Source organism: Podarcis pityusensis (assembly GCF_964106645.2).
Source record: "Podarcis pityusensis genome assembly, chromosome: 2".
NCBI lineage: Eukaryota > Metazoa > Chordata > Lepidosauria > Squamata > Lacertidae > Podarcis > Podarcis pityusensis.
Window position 1 is genome coordinate 61,902,204 of NC_138029.1, and position 24,982 is coordinate 61,927,185.

General features: G+C 41.5%; 1 protein-coding gene and 1 long non-coding RNA gene across 5 annotated transcripts in view; both read right to left on the reverse strand.

Annotated features, from left to right (window-relative positions):
- The window catches only part of LOC308469255, a 270,286-nt gene that overhangs the window by 20,287 nt on the left and 225,017 nt on the right, over positions 1 to 24,982 (reverse strand). The gene's annotated exons all lie outside the window — the stretch shown is intronic.
- RASGEF1C (RasGEF domain family member 1C) overlaps positions 4,660 to 24,982 on the reverse strand; it is a 102,862-nt gene continuing 82,539 nt past the window's right edge. For 3 of the 4 annotated variants that reach the window (XM_080991414.1, XM_080991413.1, XM_080991415.1), the window contains exons 11-14: positions 22,676 to 22,771; positions 21,743 to 21,866; positions 19,889 to 19,961; positions 4,660 to 18,615 (exon numbers count right to left, since the gene is read on the reverse strand). In XM_080991414.1, the coding sequence (XP_080847540.1) occupies positions 18,591 to 18,615; positions 19,889 to 19,961; positions 21,743 to 21,866; positions 22,676 to 22,771 (318 nt within the window). In that variant the 3' untranslated portion in view covers positions 4,660 to 18,590. The remainder of the gene's footprint in view (positions 18,616 to 19,888; positions 19,962 to 21,742; positions 21,867 to 22,675; positions 22,772 to 24,982) is intronic. The other variant, XR_013982012.1, reaches the window with a different exon arrangement.

Below are 24,982 nucleotides of genomic sequence, written 5' to 3' on the forward strand. Positions count from 1 at the left end.
GCCAGAAATAGAGAGCGCTTCTCCTGTGCGCGGGTCTTGCTTGTGGGCTTGTTTGATATTTTGCGCTCTCTCTCTCTCTCTCTCTATATATATATATGCTGTAAGCCCTCCAGAATGGCTAGGGGAAAGCAGCCAGCTGGGCGGGGTATAAATGTTGTTGTTGTTATCGAAGGCATCTAGTTGTTGGCCACTGGTTGGGATTTTATATAAACCTTTGACCTCAGGGCTCTTACGTTCCCAACTTTTGAAAGTGGGGGGGGGGGCTCTGTTTCTGATGCTACCTTTTGGGGTTTTGCTGTTGTTTGAAGTGGCGGGGAGGGAGACACGCTTCTTCAAGATCTTGCGAGGTTCTCCAGTTAATTCGAAACAGCATTAAAATGCAACCAGGAAACTGTCTCCAGACAATGGGATTATCTCCTCTATATTTCCTATCTCTATATAAAGCGGGATGGGCGCGGGGAATGTAGGTTCTGCGTTTGCATTCCAGCTGAGGCCCCGCCCACAGCGGGACTCCCTCTGGGAGGACGGACAGAAGTTGGCTGGAAGAGTGAAGATGGTGGGGATAACAGCCTTGCTTACTCGGGAGTAAGCGCCACTGAATCTAGTAGGACCTACGTCTGAGCAAACATGCTTAGGCTTGCTCTGGATGTCAGGAGCAGCAAGCTCCTCTTTCCCAACTCATCCGTCTGCTGTGCTCGCAGTTGCAGCCCGATTTTACGCACGCTTCCTCGGGTGTAAGCCCTAGTGATCTAATTGGGACTTACGGTATCTACCTAGTGAGGGCTGTTCAAGATTGCACGACTGGGGTAAAATAAGTGGTTGGAAGTGAACTTTTGAATGTTTGGAGGAATAATCGGTTTGGGAGGTTATTTTGCGTAGAGGATGGGGAAATTGAGTTTTGCGTTCACATATGAAATTAGATTCACCGGTATATCTAGGCTGGAGGTGGTCCCGGGTGAAAGTAACATACTGCTAATAATATGGTACACCAATAACAAGCTGTACATAATAACGCATAATATAAAGTATGTGAGCTATTACAGCAGGCTTATTAGGCATCTACACATGTTCAGTAATGGTTATATTGATTTCCCCGAGCTAAAGTTGGAACAATCCTTAAGATATTACCAAATAATAATGTGTTGTGCTTTCCCATTACTGTACCTTGCATGCTTGGGCCTGGAAAAAAATGTCTGTGGAGTTGTGGCTTTTCATAGGGCTGACTCCTCTTCTGTGGTTCTGGTACAGTTGCACAAAATGAGTTCTTCCTATAGGAGAGGGCAGCTCCAATAATAAAAGGTAGCAGTACTTGTAAATATTTCTTCCTGGGATCTATCTTTGGGAAGAGTATGGCTAGAAAAGGTAGGAGAAACTTTGGGTTAGAACAACTGAGGAGGAGGTGATTTTGCAGGGTGGATAGAATTAGTAACACCCTCCTACTTTCAAGACCTGAGTATTTTGTCACTTTGCTGTAAAATACATTCATAGCTAATACCAAAGGTTCTTAGACAATTATATTTGACAAGATACAGGACACTGTCTAGCCCAGGGGTCACCTGCCTAGTGCTCAGGGTTTGATGCGTTTTTTGGGATGAACCATAATACGTAGGTTTCCAGCTTTCATTAAAAAGAAGAGTTTCCAGCATTTTTAGAACCTGAGATGTTAGGCAAAAGGTACAAACCCCATTATTCTCAGTTTGTGGGAGAAATTAGCCTGCTCTGTGGGTTAAACCACAGAGCCTAGGACTTGCCGATCAGAAGGTCGGTGGTTCGAATCTCCGCAACGGGGTGAGCTCCCGTTGCTCAGTCCCTGTTCCTGCCAACCTAGCAGTTCGAAAGCACGTCAAAGTGCAAGTAGATAAATAGGTACCACTCCAGCGGGAAGGTAAACAGTGTTTCCGTGTGCTGCTCTGGTTTGCCAGAAGCGGCTTAGTCATGCTGGCACATGACCCGGAAGCTGTATGCCGGCTCCCTTGGCCAATAAAGCGAGATGAGCGCTGCAACCCCAGAGTCTGTCACGACTGGACCTAATGGTCAGGGTCCCTTTACCTTTACCTTTTACCATGTTGGTGTTTTACCTCCACCCTGACAGATTTATGTACACGTGAGTCAAGGGAGATATATGTGAGGTGAGAAGGCGGCATGACTAGTTGACCTCTGTGTGTGAGAGAGATGTATATGTGACGTGTGTGTATGGTGTGTGCATATGAGTGAAAAAGATGCAGCTACTTGTGTGTCCATGGTCTGTATAAGTGCAATGAGTGTGGTGTGGCTACCTTGTATTATTTTTCCTGGTACTGGGGAACGCTCCCTTTTACTAAACAGCAGCAGCATTATTGTGTATGTGAGTGTGTGTTTGAGAAATCAATATTGTGTGATCTCTGCAGTCGGACATAGCTGACTTCCTGTAGTAAGCATGATGTTGTCTGCTGGGTGGGGTGGGCAGGAGTAGCAGCAATGGCTGTATTCTCTCTGATTTTGGATTATGTCGTGCTCCTCATGGCAGCCATGTTGCATTTCACAAAATTAAAATACGCCTACTAGTCCAAAAAGGTTGGAGATTCCTGGTCTCACCTAAACCTATGTCTGGGTCTCACTGAGTTTAATGGAACAAATTCCCCAGTAGGTAGGCACAAATTTGCAGCTTACGTAGTACTGAATTGTTACACATTATACTGAAGCTTGAAATTACTTACTTACTTACATATTTAGCTTTCTAAAACAACAGAGCTGGGAGGGCAAGAAATATGGGGTGTTTTTTTTCTGAAGCTTGACATTCTGAAAGTTTTGGGTGCCATAAACTTGTATTTTTTGGTCATAAATCAAATGCTAAATGTGAAAATGTGTGCTTCTGGTTAAATATTTTAAAATGAAGGGGTGTGTGTGTGTTTTTTTAAAAAAACCTGAAATCTTGGAAATGGCTTATAGCACAGTCATAGCCATGTTTACACAGAAGTTAAGTCTTGTTAAATGAGGCTTACTCCCAGTGGAGTTTATGATTGCAGCCATAGTAACCACAATATTCTTCTCCAAACAATGCTAAAAATCCCTAAAGGCTGTTAAATTAGCTGTATTTCCCCCATCTGGTAATACATATGCTGTAACTTAATCTGGCACATATCTAGTTCTTTTCTGTAAAAGCTTACTGGCAAACTAGTAATTGTTTTGTATTCACACACACAACCTTTTTAAAGGTTTAAAACTGTATGGACTTTCACAAAGATATTTCTATTCAAACTGGCATTGAGACATTAGGGACACGGAGGCTAGAATAATTAGTATATTGCTGTTCGCCCAGAGCCTTTATGATGGAGAGCTAGAAATAAGTAAATCATAAATTATTTTATAGATTAGTGAAATAGTGTTGTTAAAGCTTTTTAAATTTAATTTATCCACCCTGCATCCTGAATGGTCCTGAACCTGTGATGAGGCTGCACTTTAGACCGTTGCTCATCTTTATCGTGCTCTCTTAAATTATACCCTGGTTTATGTTGAAATGATGGAAACGCTGCCATAGTTTTAAATAATTGTTACTTGTTCTCTTACTGTTCAGCAGATGGCAATAGTGCTACAGCTATAGCCTGCTTGCAGTCTGCATGTCTTTGAATAACAAGGTCTATTCTGAGACCATGAAGGGGTTACACAGTTCAATGACCAAAATATCCCTCCCATACCAGTAGTTTTTATGCTTACAAGAAATAAAAGAAAACTATGTTAGTTCATATTTTAGCAAAGCTGCAGATTAATTCTGGTAAGCATCTAGGTACTAAGGCAAGAAGGGCAACACTGGTAAAGCAGTGGGAATGGCAATGAGCCGGTTTGCAAACAAACAAACAAAAAACAATAAATCAAACTATGGCTTAGTAAGACTGTGCAAGCTCCTGGAAATTTGCAACCCCTGTGCTCTGCCCTAGTCCTTTCTGCTGTTGCACTAAGCCAGCCATAGCAGTTTGTGGTTAGTGCGGCGAGAGCTTAAGCACAACTCCCAGTCCAGGGGTTATTGCATGGCAGCAAAAAGCACCAGGTTGCTTCCAGCAGTCTACAAGTTCACATGATCTCCACTAAGCCACAGCTGTGTAAAAAGAAAAGTTGGATATCAGGCTTGTTGCTACATTTCACTGTGAGAAGAAGATGTGTAAAATAGCTACTGAAAAAAACTGATACAGTAAGCACCTGCTATATAAGGACTACCATTATTTTTATTTATTACATTTGTATTTATTACATTTGTGCCTTTCCTCCAAGGTGCTCAAGTAGCATACATAGTTCTTTCCCTCCCCGTTTAATTTCATCAACCCTAAAAGGTGGGTTAGGCTGAGAGTAAGTGCCTGGCCCAAGGTCACCCCAGTGAGCTTCATGTCTGAGTGGGAACTTGAACCCTGGTCTTCCAGGTCCTAGTCAGACACCCTAACCACTATGCCATGCTTCCCATGCTTCAACCAAATGCATCACCGTAACTATTTAGAACAGTAGTAAGGAAAACAATGGTTGTATTATAAGACTTGGGCAAAGGGCAGTAAAATGATTCAGGAGTTGGATGGAGGTGCCTTTCCTATAAAGACGAGGTAAAGGAAACTGCTTCTGTGTACTGCATAGCAGGGGAAAACAATTACCAAGAATAAAAATATGTACACACTGAAGAAAGACAAAAGTCTGGACTAAACACATGTCAATGTTTTTAATCTTACACCCACATTACAAAATTTAGAAATCATAGACAGTTCAGGCAAACTGTTAAAACACAGTATAAATTAGGCTTGTAATACAAATTCTGTACATAGGTAAATTAGCTTGTATGTCACTGACAAAAGGATTTCATAACAATCTCACCACAGTAGTATAAAAAAGCACGGGTAGGAGATGAATACTGAAAACAAGAATGCCGCATGGGATGGCTTCATCTCCAACAGCTATCATCTACTTATGACCATGCTCTTTTGCAGTATTAATGAAAGGCAGGGTAAGTATATCACCATTAACATTTTGTAAAGATATGTACAACCACAAAACAACAACAGCCTTCCCCACCCCCGCCCCAAGTACCCTACTGTTTGTCTGCCAATGGGGTCAAAGTATTGGTAATCATTTGAGATTTCAAATAACAAAGCAAGTCACAATATGAAGAGAGCTGTTTCTGAAAACACAAATTACCAATTGGGAGGGATGGTATATCTACACATTATTCATGCTTACGTATTTGGGGAACTGCTTAAGTGTTTGTATATTCTACTTTTACATAGCTTTATGTTCTTAGCTTTTAAAATGGTTTGTCTTTTTAGAGATTATTTCCTTTTTAGAGATTATTCCTATTGAATTCAGACCTAGTTTGTGTTATGATATGGCCGCCTACTGTTTTTAATAAAGGGAATATTAATCAGATCTCAAAAGAACATGCCCAAACCCCTTAGGGATGCCTAAAATAGCTCTTTGGATCCTCTCTGAAGTTTGAAATGAACAGGAATGCATCTAAGGCTACAATTCTAACTCCCTGACCCCTTGCTGCTGGAGGTTAGGATGTAACAGAGTTCTCCATCCACTGGCTGGTGTGTGTTGTTTTGTGTCTGTATCTATCAGTAGTGATGACCTGGCAGGAGCTCCCGAAATGGGAGATTCCAATGCACTCCTCAGAGAGGGGCTCAATCTGGGTTCCTCAGGTGTGCCAGCCTGGAGTTAACATGGCAAAATTGGGAAAAATACCTCCAGCATCCATCCTGGTCAGCACTCGCGGACAGGGCTTCAGATACAGTGGTCAATTTGTGGCTCCATTCCACCCTTTTGCTTCCAGACAGGGCTGTGGATTGCTCTATAAATTCTACTATAAAGGGCAATTCATACAATAGGCAAAATTGCGGTGAACTTTCCCCCTCCACTATACTACTACAGATTCTGATGCTTCAGTGTTCCCCCTTCTGCCTCCACAATAGCATGCCAGGGAGAAAGCTAGGCAACGCTTTCCCCTAAGCATGCTAGTTTTGTACGTGCCGGAATTTTATATCTGAGAGCAGACATGGAATCCCCCACCAACAGTGGTACAAACCTGGAAAAGCTTTACCATGTGATTCTGCTGCATTTATGAGCTAGTCCTAGAGCAGCAATGGCAAATCCTGTGAAATGTTTGAAGGCAAACAGAGCGGACACACATTTGAAACTGCAAGGCATGAACCTGGCATTCTGAAATGCAGAAACTGTTTTAGAATTTTTGACACGCAGTTTTGCAGTGATTTCCCTCCTGTCTATGAAGTCTCTGATCCATGGCAAGTTACTAAGGATGCAGTTGTAAGAATAATGGCTGGGAGCCCAAGGGCGCCGTGTGCAACGTGAAGGTGCAGCCGTTTGTGCTGCTGCTTCGAAGATTCTCCAAACTTGAGGAGCAGATTTTTGAGAGACACATGGGGCAGAAGTGCAAAGCTGCCAACCTCTCCCCCCCCCCAAAAAAAACCAGTGTTCAAGCAGAACACTGCATACAGTCCTAGTTGCAGGATTAAACACCGCAATAGCTTTGCAATTTGTTGGTACGATTTCATAAGAGCAAATTCAGGTACTTTGTTTCTCACACTCAGTATTCATAAAAATAAAATTGATTTTATGTATGGTTACATTGTTTTCTATCTTCCTGTATAAAGCAAGGTGGTTTGCAGGGAAGCAAGATGTTTTAAGATGCTCATAAGTTTCCAAAGGCATTTGTTATTGCAACAAGGTCATGTCTATAAAATACAACAAGTGTATAATTAAGGGTTATACACAAATAAATGAAATGTTTGAAATTTGCAGATTTCTGCACAACTATGTTCTCTGGATGGAAGCTGTTCCCAAGCATTTGTCTTATGCCCCAGTCCTAGTTACTTGGAAAGCTGCCCAATCCAAAATGAGTTTACATTTGCAACCTTAATTATGTATTGTAGACCATGATCTAGAATCCTGCGCTGGGCTTTCTGCTGGACAAAATAGGTGCTGGATTTCCTACCTTAAAAAACGGCTTGTGAATAGCAGAACCAGAACTCGTTCACTTTCAACGAGTCCTTTCTGCATCTTCCAAGTAAACATGATTTGAACACACACACACACCGCTTAGCACAGGTTCAAATTACAACATAACGTGTTGTTTGGCACATCATCAAGCCTTGACAGTTTTTGTAGTGGAATAAATGAGAACAGGTTTCTTTGGTGGTGAGTGGGATCTGTCTTGCCTAAATAATAAGCAACTTTTCCAGTTTCATATCTGACGTCAAGAGATTATTATTCAAGAGATTATTATTATCCAAAAGTTGCCCAAAGGTTTTTTGAAGTGCTATATGTGCTGCTCTGCTGGCAGACAGTGAGACCTACAAACACTTCTGCAGTTGGAGGCGCATCTGCAGTACGTTCTGGTGTTCCACCAGTTGGTTGGGCCCAAAACAGGACTTCCCAGGGCAGATTTGTTCAGAACCAAGGACCATAAATGGCCTTGTTCCCTTATCACCTCCCCCTGAAAATGTGCTGTAAACTATGCCAACCCTGGAGGTGGCACAGTAGATTGGGTGTGTGTGTGAAAAATGATTATATATTATGTAACCAGAAAAGCACTCACTGTGGTCACAGCGAGCCCACAGGGTTTAGGAAGTGGGGGTATTACCACTAATCTGCCGTCTACCACTGTTAGTGGCAGCACCAGAGAGAGCTAGAATTATTGGAAAACATTGTAAATGACTTTTTATAAAAATAGCCATAGCTATTGTAAAAGCCTAACATATGCTATTTTTAAAAAAACAAAAACCACACATATTCTCAGCAGGTCCAGCTGCTATTCTAAAATTAACTATGGTCCTTTACCTAGCTTCTAGGGACAAATCTTCTATAGCAATGCAACCCAATGGGTATTGTATGCTGCCAGTTAAGTAGATCTGAATTCTAATGTGCATTTTTACTTGTTTATAATAAAATGCAGTACCTAAGGAGCCAAATAATTCTGTGTATAGCCAACATGGGTATAGCCAACATGGTGTGAGAGGATTTCCACTTTCTCAAGGGAAGTTCCCTTCCTCTCCTCCTCCTTTACCACCCCCATCTGCCCTAGACAGTCTCCTTTCCCCTCCTCCTGCTGTTCCCCTCCCCCTAGATTTGCATTGGGAAAGTCCTGTTGTGCACATCAACACATCAATTGAGTTTTCCAGTTTCACTCCTTGAAAGTGAAGTGATATATGAAGATAACAAGGATTGCTATACTAAGAATATATGTGTGTACACGGGAGACAACCGCTTAAGTTTAAAGTTTCTTTGAAAATATATCCTTTAGCTGCTTGCTTACCAAAACAGGTAAGCTGATTTTCAACTGAAATAACATCTTGCTCATCCAGGTGTTTGTGTGTCTGTAGTAGCAGCTTCAAGTTTCAAAGATATTTCTGCTTTTGCGTAAGGTTCTCCCTGGTTAGCACATAGCTTTCTGGGACTGTGGTTTAAGAGTTGAAGACTGCCAGGGAATAAGTCCCACTCAACTTGTTGGGGCTTACCTGGAAGTAGCCACATATGGGTCTGCAGTATAAATCCTTTACACTTGTAATTTTAGGAAACATCTGGAAACTTCTGCTGAGTTAACAGTTTGTATCTTTGGGAGAGTACTGTTGGTTCATACGTAATATGAGCCACTAGCGTAGCTAGGGCGGTGGGGTGCAACTGGGCAGCTACTTAGTGTGGGAGTAGCCCTTACCATGGCGGGGGGGGGGGCGGGGCTGCAGTGTGCCAGAACCATGTGTCTCTCCTGGGAGTAACACGGTGGCTTAGGTGCCTGCAGGTACCACGCCACCCGAAAAGGCACGTGGGGCTCGTGTCCGCCCGCCACTTCTCCTGGGGGGGAGGTGGCGGGTGGATTCCATGCAGGTTCCAGCTGCCACCGGGTGGTGCTACATGAGCGAGCTCTGTGTTTGTGCATTGCTTCTTTCATTTCCAAAGACATTTTTAAAATAATCATTTTATATTATTTGGCTATGTATCGTTTACTGTTCTAGGCAATGGCACTCTCCCTGTGGAACGCCCTCCCATCAGATGTCAAGGAGGTGAATAACGATAGAGCTTTTAGAACACATCTGAAGGCAGCCCTATATCAGGAAGTTTTTTTAATGTTTGATGTTTTATTGTTTTTATGTGTGTTGGAAGCCACCCAGAGTGGCTGAGGCAACCCAGTCAAGTGGGTGAGTTATAAATAATAATAATAAATATTATTATAAATCCAAAGTGGCAAACTGCTTGTGCTTGCCCTGAATACAGTCATACCTCAGGTTGAAGTAGCTTCAGGTTGAGCATTTTCGGGTTGCGCTCCGCGGCGACCCGGAAGCAATGGAGCGCGTTACTTCTGGGTTTCGCCGCTCGCGCATGCACAGACACTCAAAATGACGTCATGTGCATGCGTGGAAGCGGCGAATCGTGACCTGCGGACGGGGCTCCAGAACGGATCCTGTTCGCATCCAGAGGTACCACTGTACTAGGATTATAGCCAGGGTTTGATTCCTGGATACAATCATGGTTTGCACAGTAAACACACACCATATTTTGCCAGTTCAGAGTAAGAGCATACTACCATTTGTTTCAATATGGGAAATAACAAGCTCCTCTGAGTGTGTAAGTGAAAAAAGGAGCATGTCAGCACAGGGCTTGCTCCTGTAGCATCAAACCTTGGTTTAGCGTTTTAGATTACCTATAAGGTAATCGAAAATATGCTTCAGTTGCTGTTTTACAGCCGCATACTGGAGTTTCAAAACTAAGAAAAACAGCTGTTTCATATGCATGGGCTGTCCTTGGCTCACAGTGAATATTAACAATAGCTAGCACTGTTTTGATAAAGCCATGAAAGCTTTGTTCCAAGGTTGCACTACATCCCCAAGAAACTGCATTTGTATATCTGAAAACATTTACTCTGCTCTCCATCCCAATGGCAGATGATGCAAATTACTTACCAGCCTAGTAGGTTCTTGCTAGTATGGCAACTTATTTCATGACAGTAGCACTGACACTGAAAAATTAATTGTTTCCTGTCTGGGATTCTGATCATTCAGTTTTTGAATATTTTAATGATTTCTAAGCTAGGTAATTAGGGGACGTGGGTGGCGCTGTGGTCTAAACCACAGAGCCTTGGACTTGCCGATCAGAAGGTCAGCAGTTCGAATCCCCACAACGGGGTGAGCTCCCGTTGCTCGGTCCCTGCTCCTGCCAACCTAGCAGTTCGAAAGGACATCAAAGCGCAAGTAGTTAAATAGGTACCGCTCCGGCGGGAAGGTAAACGGCGCTTCCGTGCGCTGCTCTGGTTCGCCAGAAGTGGCTTAGTCATGCTGGCCCCATGACCCGGAAGCTGTATGCCGGCTCCCTCGGCCAGTAAAGCAAGATGAGCGCCGCAACCCCAGAGTCGTCTGCGACTGAACCTAATGGTCAGGGGTCCCTTTACCTTTTTAAGCTAGGTAATTATATTAACTCCTTGTTTTTCTGGTTATAGTTTTATGATTAGCAAAAATACAAGAATTACTGCCAACAGTTATGTCAGCATTACTCAGCCTCAGCATGCTTTAAAACAAACCAGGACAGGGCACTTCTGGCAACTGTTTCCTTTTAGGTAGAAATACATTTCTTTGCCTGCTCCTGTGGGATAGTTTACAATCTAATCAATAATAGTCTTTTATATTACAGTGAGTTGTAGCTAAGTGGTAAGTGCTTTGCATCCAGAAGGCCCCTACCAGTATGTCCAGGTAGGACTGGGAGACTCCTATCTGAAAGCCTAGAAGGCTGGTCCGATGTCCCAGTGCTGTGAATCCCTATTATTTTGTGGTAACATTCTCTTTAGTTTCTTATTAATGGGAGTCTTAAGATGGAACACCAGGGGGACGGGGGGAGAGAGAATATCCTGCTCTAGTTAAAACATATATAAACCACTGGCCTATTTTTGTTTCTTGAACAAATCTATATCCAATACAGACTTAGGCAAATGTAACAATTCCCATCTCTTTAATATTATAATAAAGTGTTACCATTAAATGTAAAAAGGGAGGGGGAGATGCAAGTCCCATCCATTCTTGTGTGGTTCTACTCACATGCAACAGCTAAATGCAGCACGAGTAGATAAACCAGGGCCTTTAGGTCTACTGAGATTTTGACCCAAATAACAGATTACTGGGGTTATCATAGTTGTTTCTGATGAGATCTAGGTGAATTATTTCAATTACCTCTCTCTTCCTCCTCTCACCTCAACTCCCCCACCAACATCCTTTTGTGCTAAACAAAAGGATTTATGCCAGTGCTCTCTGAAAGGATTTGTATAATATATTCATGTGATATTTCTGGAGAATAATTTGCTTTGCTCCTCACACGTAGCAGCCACAGAGGGAGTTGTCACAAGTGCAGTTAATGGAATTAAACATCAGCAGCAGTTCTCAGCTGGCTACTGAGAGGTTAGGTCAACCACAGCATGCTTTAAAATGGACCAGGACAGGGGTGCTATGAGCTACTCTTTTAGCTTCTGTCAACTAAAATGATGGAGGGAAATGTCTTTACCATCTACTGTGGAATAGTTTTAGGTAATCTATCACTTTAAAGAGCTGGTAAATATGACAAGTCTTTTGGAAAATTCCATTTCCCAAATCACTCATTCAGTGAGGTACTCCAGGTGCTGGGCTATTATATGTACTGGAGCTGCTTCGGTGAATGCTTGCAGGTGCTAAGTGGAGCTGCAGAATGTCAATGTCACCAAGTGACAAGTCAGCTTCCTCTTTTCGGGTGGCTGCTTTGCGGGCGGGAACCCAGGTCCTCACAGCAACCTAGCAGTGGGCAGAGTATTGCAGCCCATGCCAGTAGGAACCCCAGCCGCGTCACGCCCCCGGCCAGCCAATCGGGTTTGCCTGGGGGCGTGGCTATGGCCGCTTAAATTGCAGTGTGGCCAGGAAAACAGCCTGCTTTGCATCCTTTCTTGGGATCTCCCAGTGCACCCACCCTCTTTTCTTGCGTTGATTGACTTTGACCTTGCTATGACTTATGTTGGTTGCCTGGTTGTTGGGGCCAGGTGGGAATTTTTCCACTTGGCAAAATTGGCTCTAGCCATTTGGTTTTCGCCTACCTAGTAGCAATCGTCTCAACTTTGTAAGGTTAGGTATTGGGTAAGCCTTATTATGGAAGGGGAGGTTGTTCCTCCGTCTGCCCCTCCACGTTAAGGGTATCCCATTAAAGGGATCTGGGGGTGGTTCCTGTCCAAAGCCTGGGCGTGGGCTAGGGTCATGCCACGACCCCAACAGTGACCCTGGGGGTGCTCTTAATTTATGTACATCATAGGGCTCCCCCTTCCAGTGGTTGACCCTTAAGAGACTTCCTGCAGTCGGGCAGGAGTCAGGATATAGTCTTGCTTCACCCAATTGCCTAAGCCACATCTGTAACCAATAAAATTGTGGTCTTATTTATCCCATTAACCCAATATACTTGTGTTTGTGTATTTATTCCGGAGGGGACTGCGGGGCCCGGGGCCTTGCCACACAATCTCTAGTCTCAAGGACAATGGAGAGTTTGCTACCACTTTCCTGCTGTATTTACTGTAGGTTACTGTGCAGAGCCCTAGTAACAGTCTGATAGCTGGCAGACACAATAGGGATTACAAAATATCTTATTCCATCCACATTCTGAGCCAAGAAAGTTAAAATATGTTTACTTAAAATAAATTGTGCACATCAACAGTATATGCAAATTTGGCTAGTTTTACATAAGTGTGGTTAACTTTTTGTGAAGTTTTACATTTCCCCCCCTGGAGTTTTGGTTGCAGAGAAAGAGTGGCGTAAGGGAAGGAAGTTGGCGGGTAAATTAATATGAGATATTGTTCTTAAATAAAATGTATCCTTTTGTTGGGTGCGGAGTAACAAAACAAGGCACAGAAGCTCATTCCATCCTAACCTTACAGCAGGGATGGGGCTTCTAGATGTTGTGGGACTCCAACTCCCAGAATCCCTGACCATTGGTCATGCTGGCTGGGGCTGATGGGAGTTGAAATCCAACAACATCTAGAAGCCAAATATTCCTTATCCCTGCCATAGAGACTCTTGTTGACTGCACATGCACACTTTCAAATATATTTTTACAACTATTAAAGCTAAACTTGATTAAAACCAAAGCACTCCTAGAAGTTGTTGTTTTTTAAAAAGAATCTAAGCTCTTCACAGATACCTGATGTACAATTCTTAGATTGTTTGCAGTTATGTTCAAGCCAGATAGACTTTAAACAAACAAACTGCTGGATAGATAAGGGCTGTTCTGTAGTGATGTGGAACATCACCACAGGAAGCCAATTCAATAAACAGTGAAGAGAAAGCCTTGCTCAATTTTTCTAGTGCTGTGAGCCTTATGTGAATTTTCAGCTGCCTTCAATGTTAAAAAGGTGCTTAACAGCACATTTGAGAAATAAGGCCACTTATTCAAATATATGGCTTTGTTTTATATCTTCACAATCTGTAGTTGCGGTTCAACGTGTGACAATTCTACCTTCCAGTAAGATGCCCTGATATTAAGATCAGCTGGAGTTGCAGAATTCTTTTCAGACAACATACCAAATACTCTTGTATGATTTATTGTTAGGGAATTACTACAATTCTAGGACTATCTGCACCAGCGTGCAAGTACTTAGGAGCAGAAAGATGAAGAGCTATGCCTTTCAAATATCAGACAATATGTCGTTGCCTCAGGCAGATGTACAAGCACACCCGTTTTGGATCAGAGCGTACGTCATCTTTCCAGAGTGCTATTATACATGGTTGGGAATTCGGTTTTACTTCCTACAGACATATCTGCTATGGACCACTGAAAACAAATTAGAATTTTCACTTTTAAAACGCAGGATCATCATTCACCACTTCCACATAATGTTAGCCATTATAGTCATAAACAGGCAATTTAAAAGATGCATGTACTTAAGCGAATGGCCATTTAGAGAATGCACATATGGCTCTGATTGTTATTCATGAATACATTCTAGAACTGGTTGGAATCTACGGAGTCTACACAGAAACCATTTTGGGACTGATTTCATACAGAAGGCTGTTAAGCTGAAAAGGACCTCTTTTCATCAGCACATATTCAAATGTTAATAGCAAACTCTTTAGGAATATCAAAACTGGCTCTGGTTTTATCATCCTGGTTATCAGATAGCCTCCCTAAAAACATACCCCCAAGAACAGCCAATAAAGTTTTAATGTTTTTTCTGGGTGGGGGTGGGGGGGTGAGTAATCCAGGATCAACTAGCTTCTTTTTTTTTTTTTAACTAAGGAGAATGGACTTCGTTTTCAACTTCTTGTTCCCCTGTAACATCAGTGCAGCCAAACTGGTCAATGTGTAATGCTGCAACTGGAGAGTGCAGATGTAATGCCCAACGAGCAGCCATAACATTTGCTTCATAGAATCATACAACTGGAGTCTACCTGCTAACTTCTTGGCCCATGCAGGAAATCCAAAATTCAATCAGTCCCAACAGACTTCTGTCTGAAGACTTCAACGACTAGAGAGAGGCCACTGCTTTCCTTGGCAATTGATTCCATTGTCAAACTGCTGTTACCATTAAGGAATTTCTCCTCATGCTCAACAAAAATCTGCCATCCTGTAATTTAAGCCTACTTGCTCTAGTTCAGTCTTCTTCTGCCCTCTTCTGTGGGACAGTCTTTCAGATATTTGAGGAGTACTATCAAGTCCTCCCTCTGCATTCTCTTTTCCTGGCTAAACATACTGAATGGAACTCAATATAGCGTTTTTCTCCCTGCGTGTAGTTCTGGAGGTTCTCCTAACCTCCACTGAACCAATTTTGGGATGTGTGGAGGGCAGGCAGGGAGAGTGGAGGGAAGGGAGCTCCACTGCACAAGTGGAAGTCCTTGCACAGGGCTTCTGCTGCCAGGCTGGCTAGGTGAATCCTGCCCATTCCGTTCCTTCAATTTTGATCACAGGATTTATTTTCTACACCTTTGACCCTCCTCTGAACCAATTTGAAATGCCCAGAATTGGTCACAATGTTCCAGATTACGTCTCCCTATTAGTACATAATAAAATGAAACTGTTACTTCTATGACTTGGAAACTGTTGGTTCTACATAATGGTGTGCAAACAGACTTCCAAGGTCCACCCCCTTCCCCCACAACCCTTCATACACTCCCCTAAATTTACTCCCTAACCCTCTGCAGCAGATCTGGAGGGTACACAAGGGGCTGCAAGGACAACAAGAAGAAAAGGAAACCCCATTGTGCAAGCCGAAGTCAACTTTTGATTTACTGCAGTCCCAGGATTCTTTTCACATGTACTGCGGCCAAACCATGTGTCTCTCGCCTTACACCTTGGCATGATTTCCCTCCACCCTCACCCAATTGGAGGATTTTAGCATTTTTCTTACCTGGATTTCTTTTTGTTAAGGTCGACCCAGCTTCCCATTCTGTCCAGGTCATTTTGCATTTAAATCCTGTCTTCTGAAGCAATCTCTCCCAGTTTTGTGTCATCTGCAAATTTGTTAAGGATAGCCCCCACCTGAATCCAGAGGTGGCTAACCTGTGCCCCTTCAGGTGCTGAACTCAAAACTCAATTGCCCATGGTCATAGATGATGGGAGCTGTGGTTTGTCAACATCTGGAGAACAAAAGATTATCCACCTCTGATCTAAATCATTGGTAAAGCTGCTAAAGAGTACTGGATCCAGGATGAAGCACCATGGCGCTCCACTTTAAAACCCTCCACTTTGATGAATAACATTGATGAGCACTCTCTGAGTAGTTTTCTAGCCAGCTCTGAATCTACTTGACAGTATTATCATCTAGCCCACAATTAACCACTTTGCCAATCAAAATACCACGGGGGACTTTGCCAAATGCTTTGTTAAATCACATCCACTATGTTTCCACAATCCATTACACTAGTTAGCCAATGAAAAAGAGGAAGATAAGATTAGTTGGGCAGAATTTATTATTGACAAATCAATTCTGGCTTCTGCTAATCACTGCTTATCAAGATGCTTACAGACTGGCTGCTTCACATTCTGTTTGTCAAGGGTATTGCTGAGACCACCCCTCTGGTTCATTCCTGGTAGGGAACTCAATAAGAAATGCAACCAAGGATTCCAGCAATACAATACCCTTTATTAACTTTACTGCAGCATCTTCTCTAGTACCAAAGGCCAGGTTCCCCCCTTTTGAAGATTAAGACAACCTTTGCCCTTTCTCCAGTCCTACAGCAACTCACCTGTTCTCTAAGGTTTCTCAGAGTCGGGTCTCTTACCTCCAAGCCAGATGCTGAAAACCATTACGGAAAGAGACCTCAATAGATTTAACAGTGGGTCTAAACACTGCAGCTCTCATGCAACAGCCACCCAAAACAACTTCTACATTGTGGCACTCTATGCGAAAAATGTAAACTTTGTTAAAAACAAAAAACCTTACCACATAGTGGTACTGATCACACAAAGCAAGCTAGTATATAGACACTTGCCTGGTTGTCTGTGACAAATAAGAATCTGCCAAGGTGACCAGGCAATGAAACTTACAAAATATTTCCCCTTCTCTCTTTCTTTTTTGTCCAGTCTCTTTTAGGCTACAAGTAATTCACATAGGGAGGGTGGGCAGGCAGGCAAGCATACATTTTTATGAGCTAGTAACTTATTTGTAAAAGACTGGCATAAAGTGTTTTCAAGCCAGCATTAGCTGCCATGATACAAGATGTCACTGTAGAACACAAATAACAAGGGAGTGTATAAACAGGTTTTTCAAGAAGTGATAACACAAGTCCCTGTAGATGCAGTCATTGAGTTGCATTTCAGAGGTTAGGATTGCCTCATTTAAAAGAAAGCACCAGTGTCAGCTTCTGAGCAGCCCCAGAGGAAGTCTCATGTGGGTAAACACTCAGAGCTTGAAATCAACAGTCTAGCTAAGTTACTGTTCAAACACATCCTGGTGTCTAATGCTTGTTCAGTAGAGTGTCTGTCTCATCCTTGATCGTTATGCTAAAAGCTTACATGTGGTGGGAAACAGAGGTGGTTCTTGTGGATTGTACCAGCTGCCACTACATCTGAGAAGTAATGTGTGGCAAGAAATTGTTCACAGGATACACCCAACTTCTATTTTCCTTCCAGCTTCTTCTTTTTTTTTTTTAGATGGAAGAATCCTGAAATTTGGCTGTACCATGAATGCACTGATATGCACCTAAAGATGAGTGTCAGTTATCTTTTTTTATATGTAGTGAGCACATGTCATTCCAAGACCAAATTTACAACATGTACAGTGTGGTTGTTGACATCTGAACTGGTAATCCTGTTACAAAAACAGCCTCAGTTACTAAGTGAAGGCTTGCACACCTCCCCATAGTTCTATACAGTTAGTGACAAAAGATATGAGTTTCACTTCCATCCGATTACTTATATTTAAATTATTAAAAAGAGTTATGTTACATCTGTTTTACATGAAAGTACAATAACTAAGCAATTATTACTTGGCATTTGTATTATGCAGCAGCTTCCTGATCTCTATTGAACAACACAATAGATGGCAAACTGTTCACGTAGAGGGAGAGCAGTGACCATAAAGAGGAGAATTATAAAATAAGAAACCAACCTTATGAACAGTGTGTAGACAATTCTTTTACCAAAGTGCAACATTTCATGGAGTGAAAAGTGTTCTCTCAAATGCACTGGAAAAAGAGCCCCAACGTCTAGTAATTCCCCCTCTCAAATATTGTTTGCCTTAGACATGAAGACAAAATGAGCAGGCAAAAGGAAAATAACTGTTAGAGCCCTTAACAGATTAATCTTCCATCAATTGTCAATGAGGTAAGGCCCCTTTGAAGACTATTCTCTGAGTCATCAGTCAACAGAACTAGAGAATATGCTACATGCTTTATACAGAGGTAAGTATGACTGAAAGCCATTGACTTCATCAGAACAGTTTAGCAGTTGACTGTAAGGAAATAATAATAATGATATACACCCCAAACATAAGGAGAAATAATGAATGTTCACAGCTCATATGCTTCTGTATTATTATTTTTTTAAAAAGGGAAGCGTTTGCTTGGATTTTCCCATACTGATGTGGCTTTGTATTAAGTCTTTTATCTCCTGCCATCAGAATATTGTTCACTGAGGCTGAAAGCTGTAGAGGAAAAAACAAGGTTTTCCTCCCCCTTATGTAGCAAGTGGCCAGATTAATGCTGTGTTTAGCATAATACACTTTTGACAGCTCTTGGAGAGTTATTGTCCAATACACCCTGCTTCAGAGATACACACCCTGTACCTTTCCAGTGAAAATCTTTTGTGTTTGCAGCATCATGGCTCTCTGTGCCATTTGCTCTTCCTTCAGAGGCAAGTGTAAACAGCGAGAAGAACTCTGTTCTGGTACAGCCATGAAGAAGCCACCTCCTGGCCTTTTGCTGTTCGAGAGTAGCTAGAAAACATCATTGTGCGTGCAGTAAAAATACACCTCTGAATCCAGTGAACCACAAATAGTCCAAAATGCACACAAAAATAAAGAATAAAATCTCATAAATCCCAAATAGGCATCTTTGGAATCAGTAGTGCAAAGTAGTTTTGCTGATTTTTGTTTGTTTGTTTGTTTGTCCTACTGCAATTATAGATCTTTAGCTTCAAGTCTTTCCTAAGATAGTTGTCCTGCAAAGGAGAAACGTGAGAATAGGTAAAAGAGCAAGAAAGTTAGTGTGACAAAGAGTAATTCAGAATAGCCATGTTTTCTGTTCTGCACTGAATAGATGACTGGCTATGTCAAATGCCCAAGGGAAGTAACTGGAGCAAAGGAGAAACTCAAATGGTGTAGCCCTTACCTCAGGAGAACCCCCAAAATACACTGCTGGGGCACATATTAAACAAGATGCTTTGCTGACCAAGCAATAGAGGAAACTGTCACTCTCCATGTTACCACTTTTCTTACTCACATTTTGATATATTATCAAATGTTTCTAAGACACAAAGACATGCATCTTCCAGCTATTTCCATCCATGTATTGTGAGGACACATTTAGGAAAGATAAGTGGCCACAAACAGCATTTTCAGTCTTAAAATTGTCTTACTGTAGCAGTAAAAAGAAACTAAATAGTGAAGTTTTTTTGTATTTATGCTTTCTAACGAAGTCATATTATGAGCACTGCTATGCACTTTTTAAAAAAGGGAATAGTCCTGACCCTTCAATCTAATTCAGCTTGTTCATTCTAGAATCAGTATGTCACAGCAGAGTGGCTCCCATTTAACTAAGTCATCCTCTAAAAGCTAGGCTTCATGTGATGTGCCCTTTTATTCTATTGTCGGGGATGGAAACTAGCACAGATATCTCTATGGTATAAGCGACACCAACAACTCCAGCAGCATAATGCAACATAATCACTGGTAACAATTGGGTGGAAGAGAATACCTAAGGGTTCTCAAGTGTTGGAGACTTAGTTCAAAGGTCAATCTGAACCCAAGCAGCCATGATTGTGTTCTGGCCATTAGTGTACTTTTAAGCAAAAGTAAGTATCTTATGGTATTACTGCCTTTGAGCCAAGCTACACACACAAGTGCGTGTCACAGTAGTATGCCCTCCTTCCTCCACTTCTCCAGTATCAGTTGCCCCTTCCCAAAAGGGTTCTCCATTAAAAGGAGTCATCCATTACGTGTGTGTGTGTGTGTGTGTGTGTGTGTGTATGTGTATGTGTTCACAGAAACAAAATTATACAGTTGGAAGGGACCACAAGAGTCATCTAGTCCAACCCCCTGCAATGCAGAAATCTTTTGCCTAACTTGGGGCTCGAACCCACAACCCTGAGATTAAAGAGTCTCATGTTCTGCTAGCTGAGCTATGTGTGCAAACTCCAGTAGCCACCCTCTCTATGCCCATATCTACCTATTTCCACTTCAGAAGACCATGATCCAACATAAATGAAATAATACCTCAAGGTTTTCCACCTCTCTTTTTCAGTTTGGTTTTCCGGACTTTCACTTTCATAGGAAGCCAGGTACAAACCTAAAAAAAAGGAAGTTTTAAAAGGCAACATTCCTTATTGAGACGATCAGTAGCCCACAAGGTAGCATTCTAACCAAACAAGGAGGTTTATGTTTCTTAGGTAAGCTGACACTCATCTGCACATTTAGTGGGACTCACATCTGAGTAAGCATGCACAGGATCAAGCAACACATGCTCAAAGTGCTTAAATACCTGTAACTACAGTTTAAATTTAATTGGTGATTGAGGCCAGCATGAATGGAGATACAGATGTGCATCTGGATCTTCATCCCCATACCTATACAAATGTTAATTCACTGAATTGGCCGCAAACAGCTTCTACTAAAGAGGAAAAGATGTGCATCTTCATTCAGACCAACCACTTGTTAGTGCAACCGGTACTGGACCATATCAGTGTATGTATCATCACGGGTGATAACTACACATATAATGTGTAAAAGGTTCTTCTACAACAGGACTGGGGAACTCCAGGTGGTGCTGGACTACAACTCCCAACATCCCTGACCACTGGCCATGCTCACTGGGGCTGATGGGAGTTGGGGTCCAACACTATCTAGAAGGTCGCAGCTCTGCTGAAATGAGAAGTAGCATCAACCAAGAGAAATAGTGTGCAAAGCAATCTTAGTTGGGCAAAGGGACTGGCCAAAAGTCTGACATGGAACACAGGAGGAACCAGTCTGGTTAGGAGAGTCAGCTTGGGCTGTGGAGGCTCCAGCCAAGAGCCCCTGGAACTTGTGGATTATATCTGGGCTGCCTGGTTTATTCCTAGACTCTCTGGCAGCCTCAGAAGTCTTACCAGACCTGCTTTCTCCTTACCAACCTGTGGGCTTCACCTTCCTGGAATCAATACTTAAACAAGTTAGAGTTCCTGTCTTGGACTCTAATAGCAGATCTTCTGAAATGCCTTTGGCTGTTCCAGAAGACTCTGAGCACTGCCAGAGTTACACTCTTCTTGTTTCCTTTTTATAGAGCTCACTATAATTATTATATAGATATATATTAGCTTGGGCAGCTGTTGCTTGTGCAGCTTGGACATAATTTTTCCTTGCTACATTCTAAATTCATGTGTGGCCAGTGAAGTCTCAGCTGTCCTGTTTGATTAATGTGGATGAGTTTTAAAGACTGCTCTTTAAAAATCAAAAAAGTTCAGAAGCAATCTAAAAGTCAGTGAAGCCTATGGGCATGTCTAGGCAAAGCTAGCAAATTCAGCCCTTATCTCCGATGCTGATGATAATGGGATACGACTGATTTAACCCATTAGGAGACGGCAGAGAGCAACATGATAGATTGGATGGGTAGGAAGAGAAGTCAGACAAAAACTCATTTGCAAATGGGTATGATTAATTACAGGATGAAAGAACTGAATTGAAAGGGTTCTCCCCCTTTAAGCACATATTAAGAGGTAACTAGATCTCTGCTGTGAGCTGAGCTCTGCTTTCCCTGCCTACAGCCATCACAAACTCAGAGAGAGGTAGACTGGTTGACTTATAGGGAACAGTAACTCTGTCTTTGAATGCTTTCAGCAATGACATTCAGAACTGCCCCTCATAGGATGACTGTCAGGCCTGTTTCTCTGTGAGCACTGCATGCAGATGATTTGCTACGAGCAAGATGCCTTGTCAAAAAGTTATGGAAACAATCAAGGCCCAGATAATCATTCTTATATTGTAGACAATGGATCTGTGCGACGACACATTTTGAAAATCACATTTTATCATGAACTATGGAACAATGCTAGTAGTGAACCACTATAGCATTTGTCAAAAAAAGGAATTTCTTACCATCTTCAGTAAAGATGGGCGCAGTATGTAAATAGTGGATGATGTTATCATCTCGCTCAAAGGGACATTCTACTTGTTTCCATGTTATAAATTCACCTACTTGCTTAGCCAGTTCCAGGAATTTCTGTAAGGATTGGGGAAGAAAAAGTCTAGGTAAACAGAATTTGTGTGTCAGTAAAATTATTTCTGTGGTTTTAACATTCCTCAGAAATGTTAGCTGCTTAATGTGTCTGGTATATTATTTCTAAAAGTTAGGAGCAAGTGGATTGTTTGTCCAGCACAGCTTTCCTTGTGTTTCTCTAACACACAAAAGGAAATGATGGTGCTTTGGTAACTGAATATGAAAGGCAGTATAGAAATATTTTAAAGAATAAAGAAAAGAGTTGTGCAGTTGTAATAAAATCTGCATATCTCAGGTAAGCAATGCACACGTCTCACATAATACACAGGCTACTCTTTTCCTCTGCTGCTATTAAACTGTGTTTTAAATAACAGGCATTTCATGCAACACTTGGAATTTAAAATTACAACAGTTTTGGTGGCACTGAATATGAACCAGAAGTTTAATCCCACCAACTGCTCTACGTTTTAAAACATGTAAAACAAAAAAATTAAAATCTCTGAAGGGGGAGATAACTTTTGAGTAGTTTGGGGGGGGGGTTCTGCATGAAAGGGAGTTGGGGAAACCCCCAGTGTGTGCATGGTGTTTCTGCATATGAGCTTTTGGATCATGCCATCTGAAATTGAAAACTGAAGTAAAAAATGTTTAAAGGATTTATATGAAAAAGTCTGCTGGGAATTGTTTGACTTTGGGGGTAATCAAGGTAATAATTTTTTGTTCACGTATGCTTTTTGTTGTACTCAGGAATGTAAGCACAAGGGCTCAAAGAACCTATCAGCCACTTGCTTGACAAAGATGTTTGCTGCACTTACTTCAAAGTTGACATGTCCATTTGGAAGGCGGTTGGCACATCCTTCATTCAAAAAGTAAATGTCTTTGATCAGTAGGCTGAAGAAGGGGATCACAATCTGTGAAAAGAATGACATGACTATTATCTTTCGCAGTTCTGTTCTTTATGCATGAAAGAACTGTTCATTCACAAGAAGAAAAGAGAGATTAACTTTTCAGTGTACAGTACTACTCTAATGACGAAATACTAATACCAGTGAGGCCTAGAGGAGATACAAGAGATAACAACCCACAAAATAGCTGTCATGCTGAAGAGATTTTCTATGTGAATTGGCAAAACACAATCTATCTAAGCTTTGTGGAATTAAGGTTTCAGTTTATTACCTATTAATATTTCAGTAACATCAATATTTAACATCATTTTGTTAACATTAACATTTTAATAAGCAAGGTGATTAACTTTCACCAGTGTACAGACAGTAAAGAGGCAAAGAGCACAACGTAGTTGCATAAGCCCTTGATGAAGTGAGCATTAACAATTAAACCCCAATCAAGCCAACATATAGAAAAGTAGATGCTCATGACTTAACATGACGAAGGCTCTGATTTAAAGAATTTTCACAGGAGGGAACGAAAGATATGCCGTGAAGTTGGTACCTATCTGCTGGATGTTTCACATTAAGTTTGATCCTCACCTGGTATAAATTTCAAAAGTATCAAATGAAGCAACATGGATTTACATTGGGTATCTATCTTGTCTTATACCATGTTTGGTATATACCAAAATATACCATATTTATTTTTTATTCAGATTTGGAACTATGCTTAACTTACCAAGTCTGGGGACTATATGGTTTTCACTATATGGCTTTATGTACTTTTGTTTTAAACTGCTTTGATTTTTTTTACAGTGAAATAGTGGTCTATAAATACTTTTATATATGAAAATAATAGTTGAGTAATATAAACTTAAAACATTAACATAGCTGAATCATAATCTGTGAAATATTCCTCTGCCACTGCCCTTATACTTGACTCTCTTTTTGGGTTTCCCACTGTAGACAGTTTTCTCTCAGATGCTTTATCAGCCAAGGACAGGGCAAAGGTAGATAAGCAAGTCTGCTAGGTTATCCTGCAGAGCAACAATGGTCTATTCATTTCACTATAACTTGACCTGGAGTGTAGCTCGCAAGGGTCTTATAAGGGCAGCTCCTCTTCACTCATAAAACACTGTGCCAGGCTCCCTGAAGAAGATTTAAACTCACCTAGCTAGTGAATTCCTGTCTCTCCTACAGGAGCTATAGTTTCTATTAAAGTGAGAATGAATAAGTCAGCTGGGCATATCTTTCAAATATATCCCCAGGTCCTTTGGTAAATGAACTGAACTGTAACTTAAGTACACACTAGAGTACTATAGCCTTGAGGAAAGGTAAGACTCTGGAAAAGTGTAGCAGTAAAGTAGTCATTTGGTTTGGCAACCAATGTCCTTAAGTTATTTATGGTACTGGTGTGCCTGAGCAGTATGTGCATCGAAAAAAGAAAGCCATTGGGAATCCCAAGAGGGAGTTTGCCCTTGCTGAAGCTAAAATATTCACGAAACAAAAGTAAGCGTATGTTAAAAGGATAATGTAGCTGCTCCTCTCCTGTCACTCTCCCCTATCAAAAGCCAATTTTCATATTGAAAAATTAGCCCTAATGTGGTTCCACTAGTAAGTGAATTGTAACAGGATATAATTATCAGTGCTTCCACAAATTAGGATAATTTGCATACGGTAATTTGCAACAGATAATGTTCTGATGCCCTAGAGAATAGCCTAACTTAGCATGTTTATTTCCTTGTGTTTAGTAAACAAAGCTAGCCTGATTTCTTATTTGCAATTGGCAGCCATTCATTGTTACTAATGACCTTACGACACAGAAAATTGCAGAAAAACAGAGCACTCTGGGGAAAATTCATATCTACATCACTGATGATAATAGGGTCTAAAGTGGCGGTGAATGACTGACTGAAAAAGATCTTGAGGTCATAGTGGATAGTTTGTTGAAAATGTTAACCCAGTTTGTGGCTGGCAGCTGTGAAAAAGGTAAATGCTATGTTAGGGATCATTAGGAAATGGATTGAAGTGAAATCTGCTAATATCATAATGTCATCATGTGCTGCAACCATACTTGGAATACTGTGAGCAGTTCTGATTGCCACACATCAACAAGAATGCTGCATTCTAACCACTTCACACATTGCTTTTCACATGATTTATCTGTATATGTTGTAAGTTGGATTTCTGATATGTATTTTAACCTATTTTGTATTTTCTGGTGTATTTGTGTAC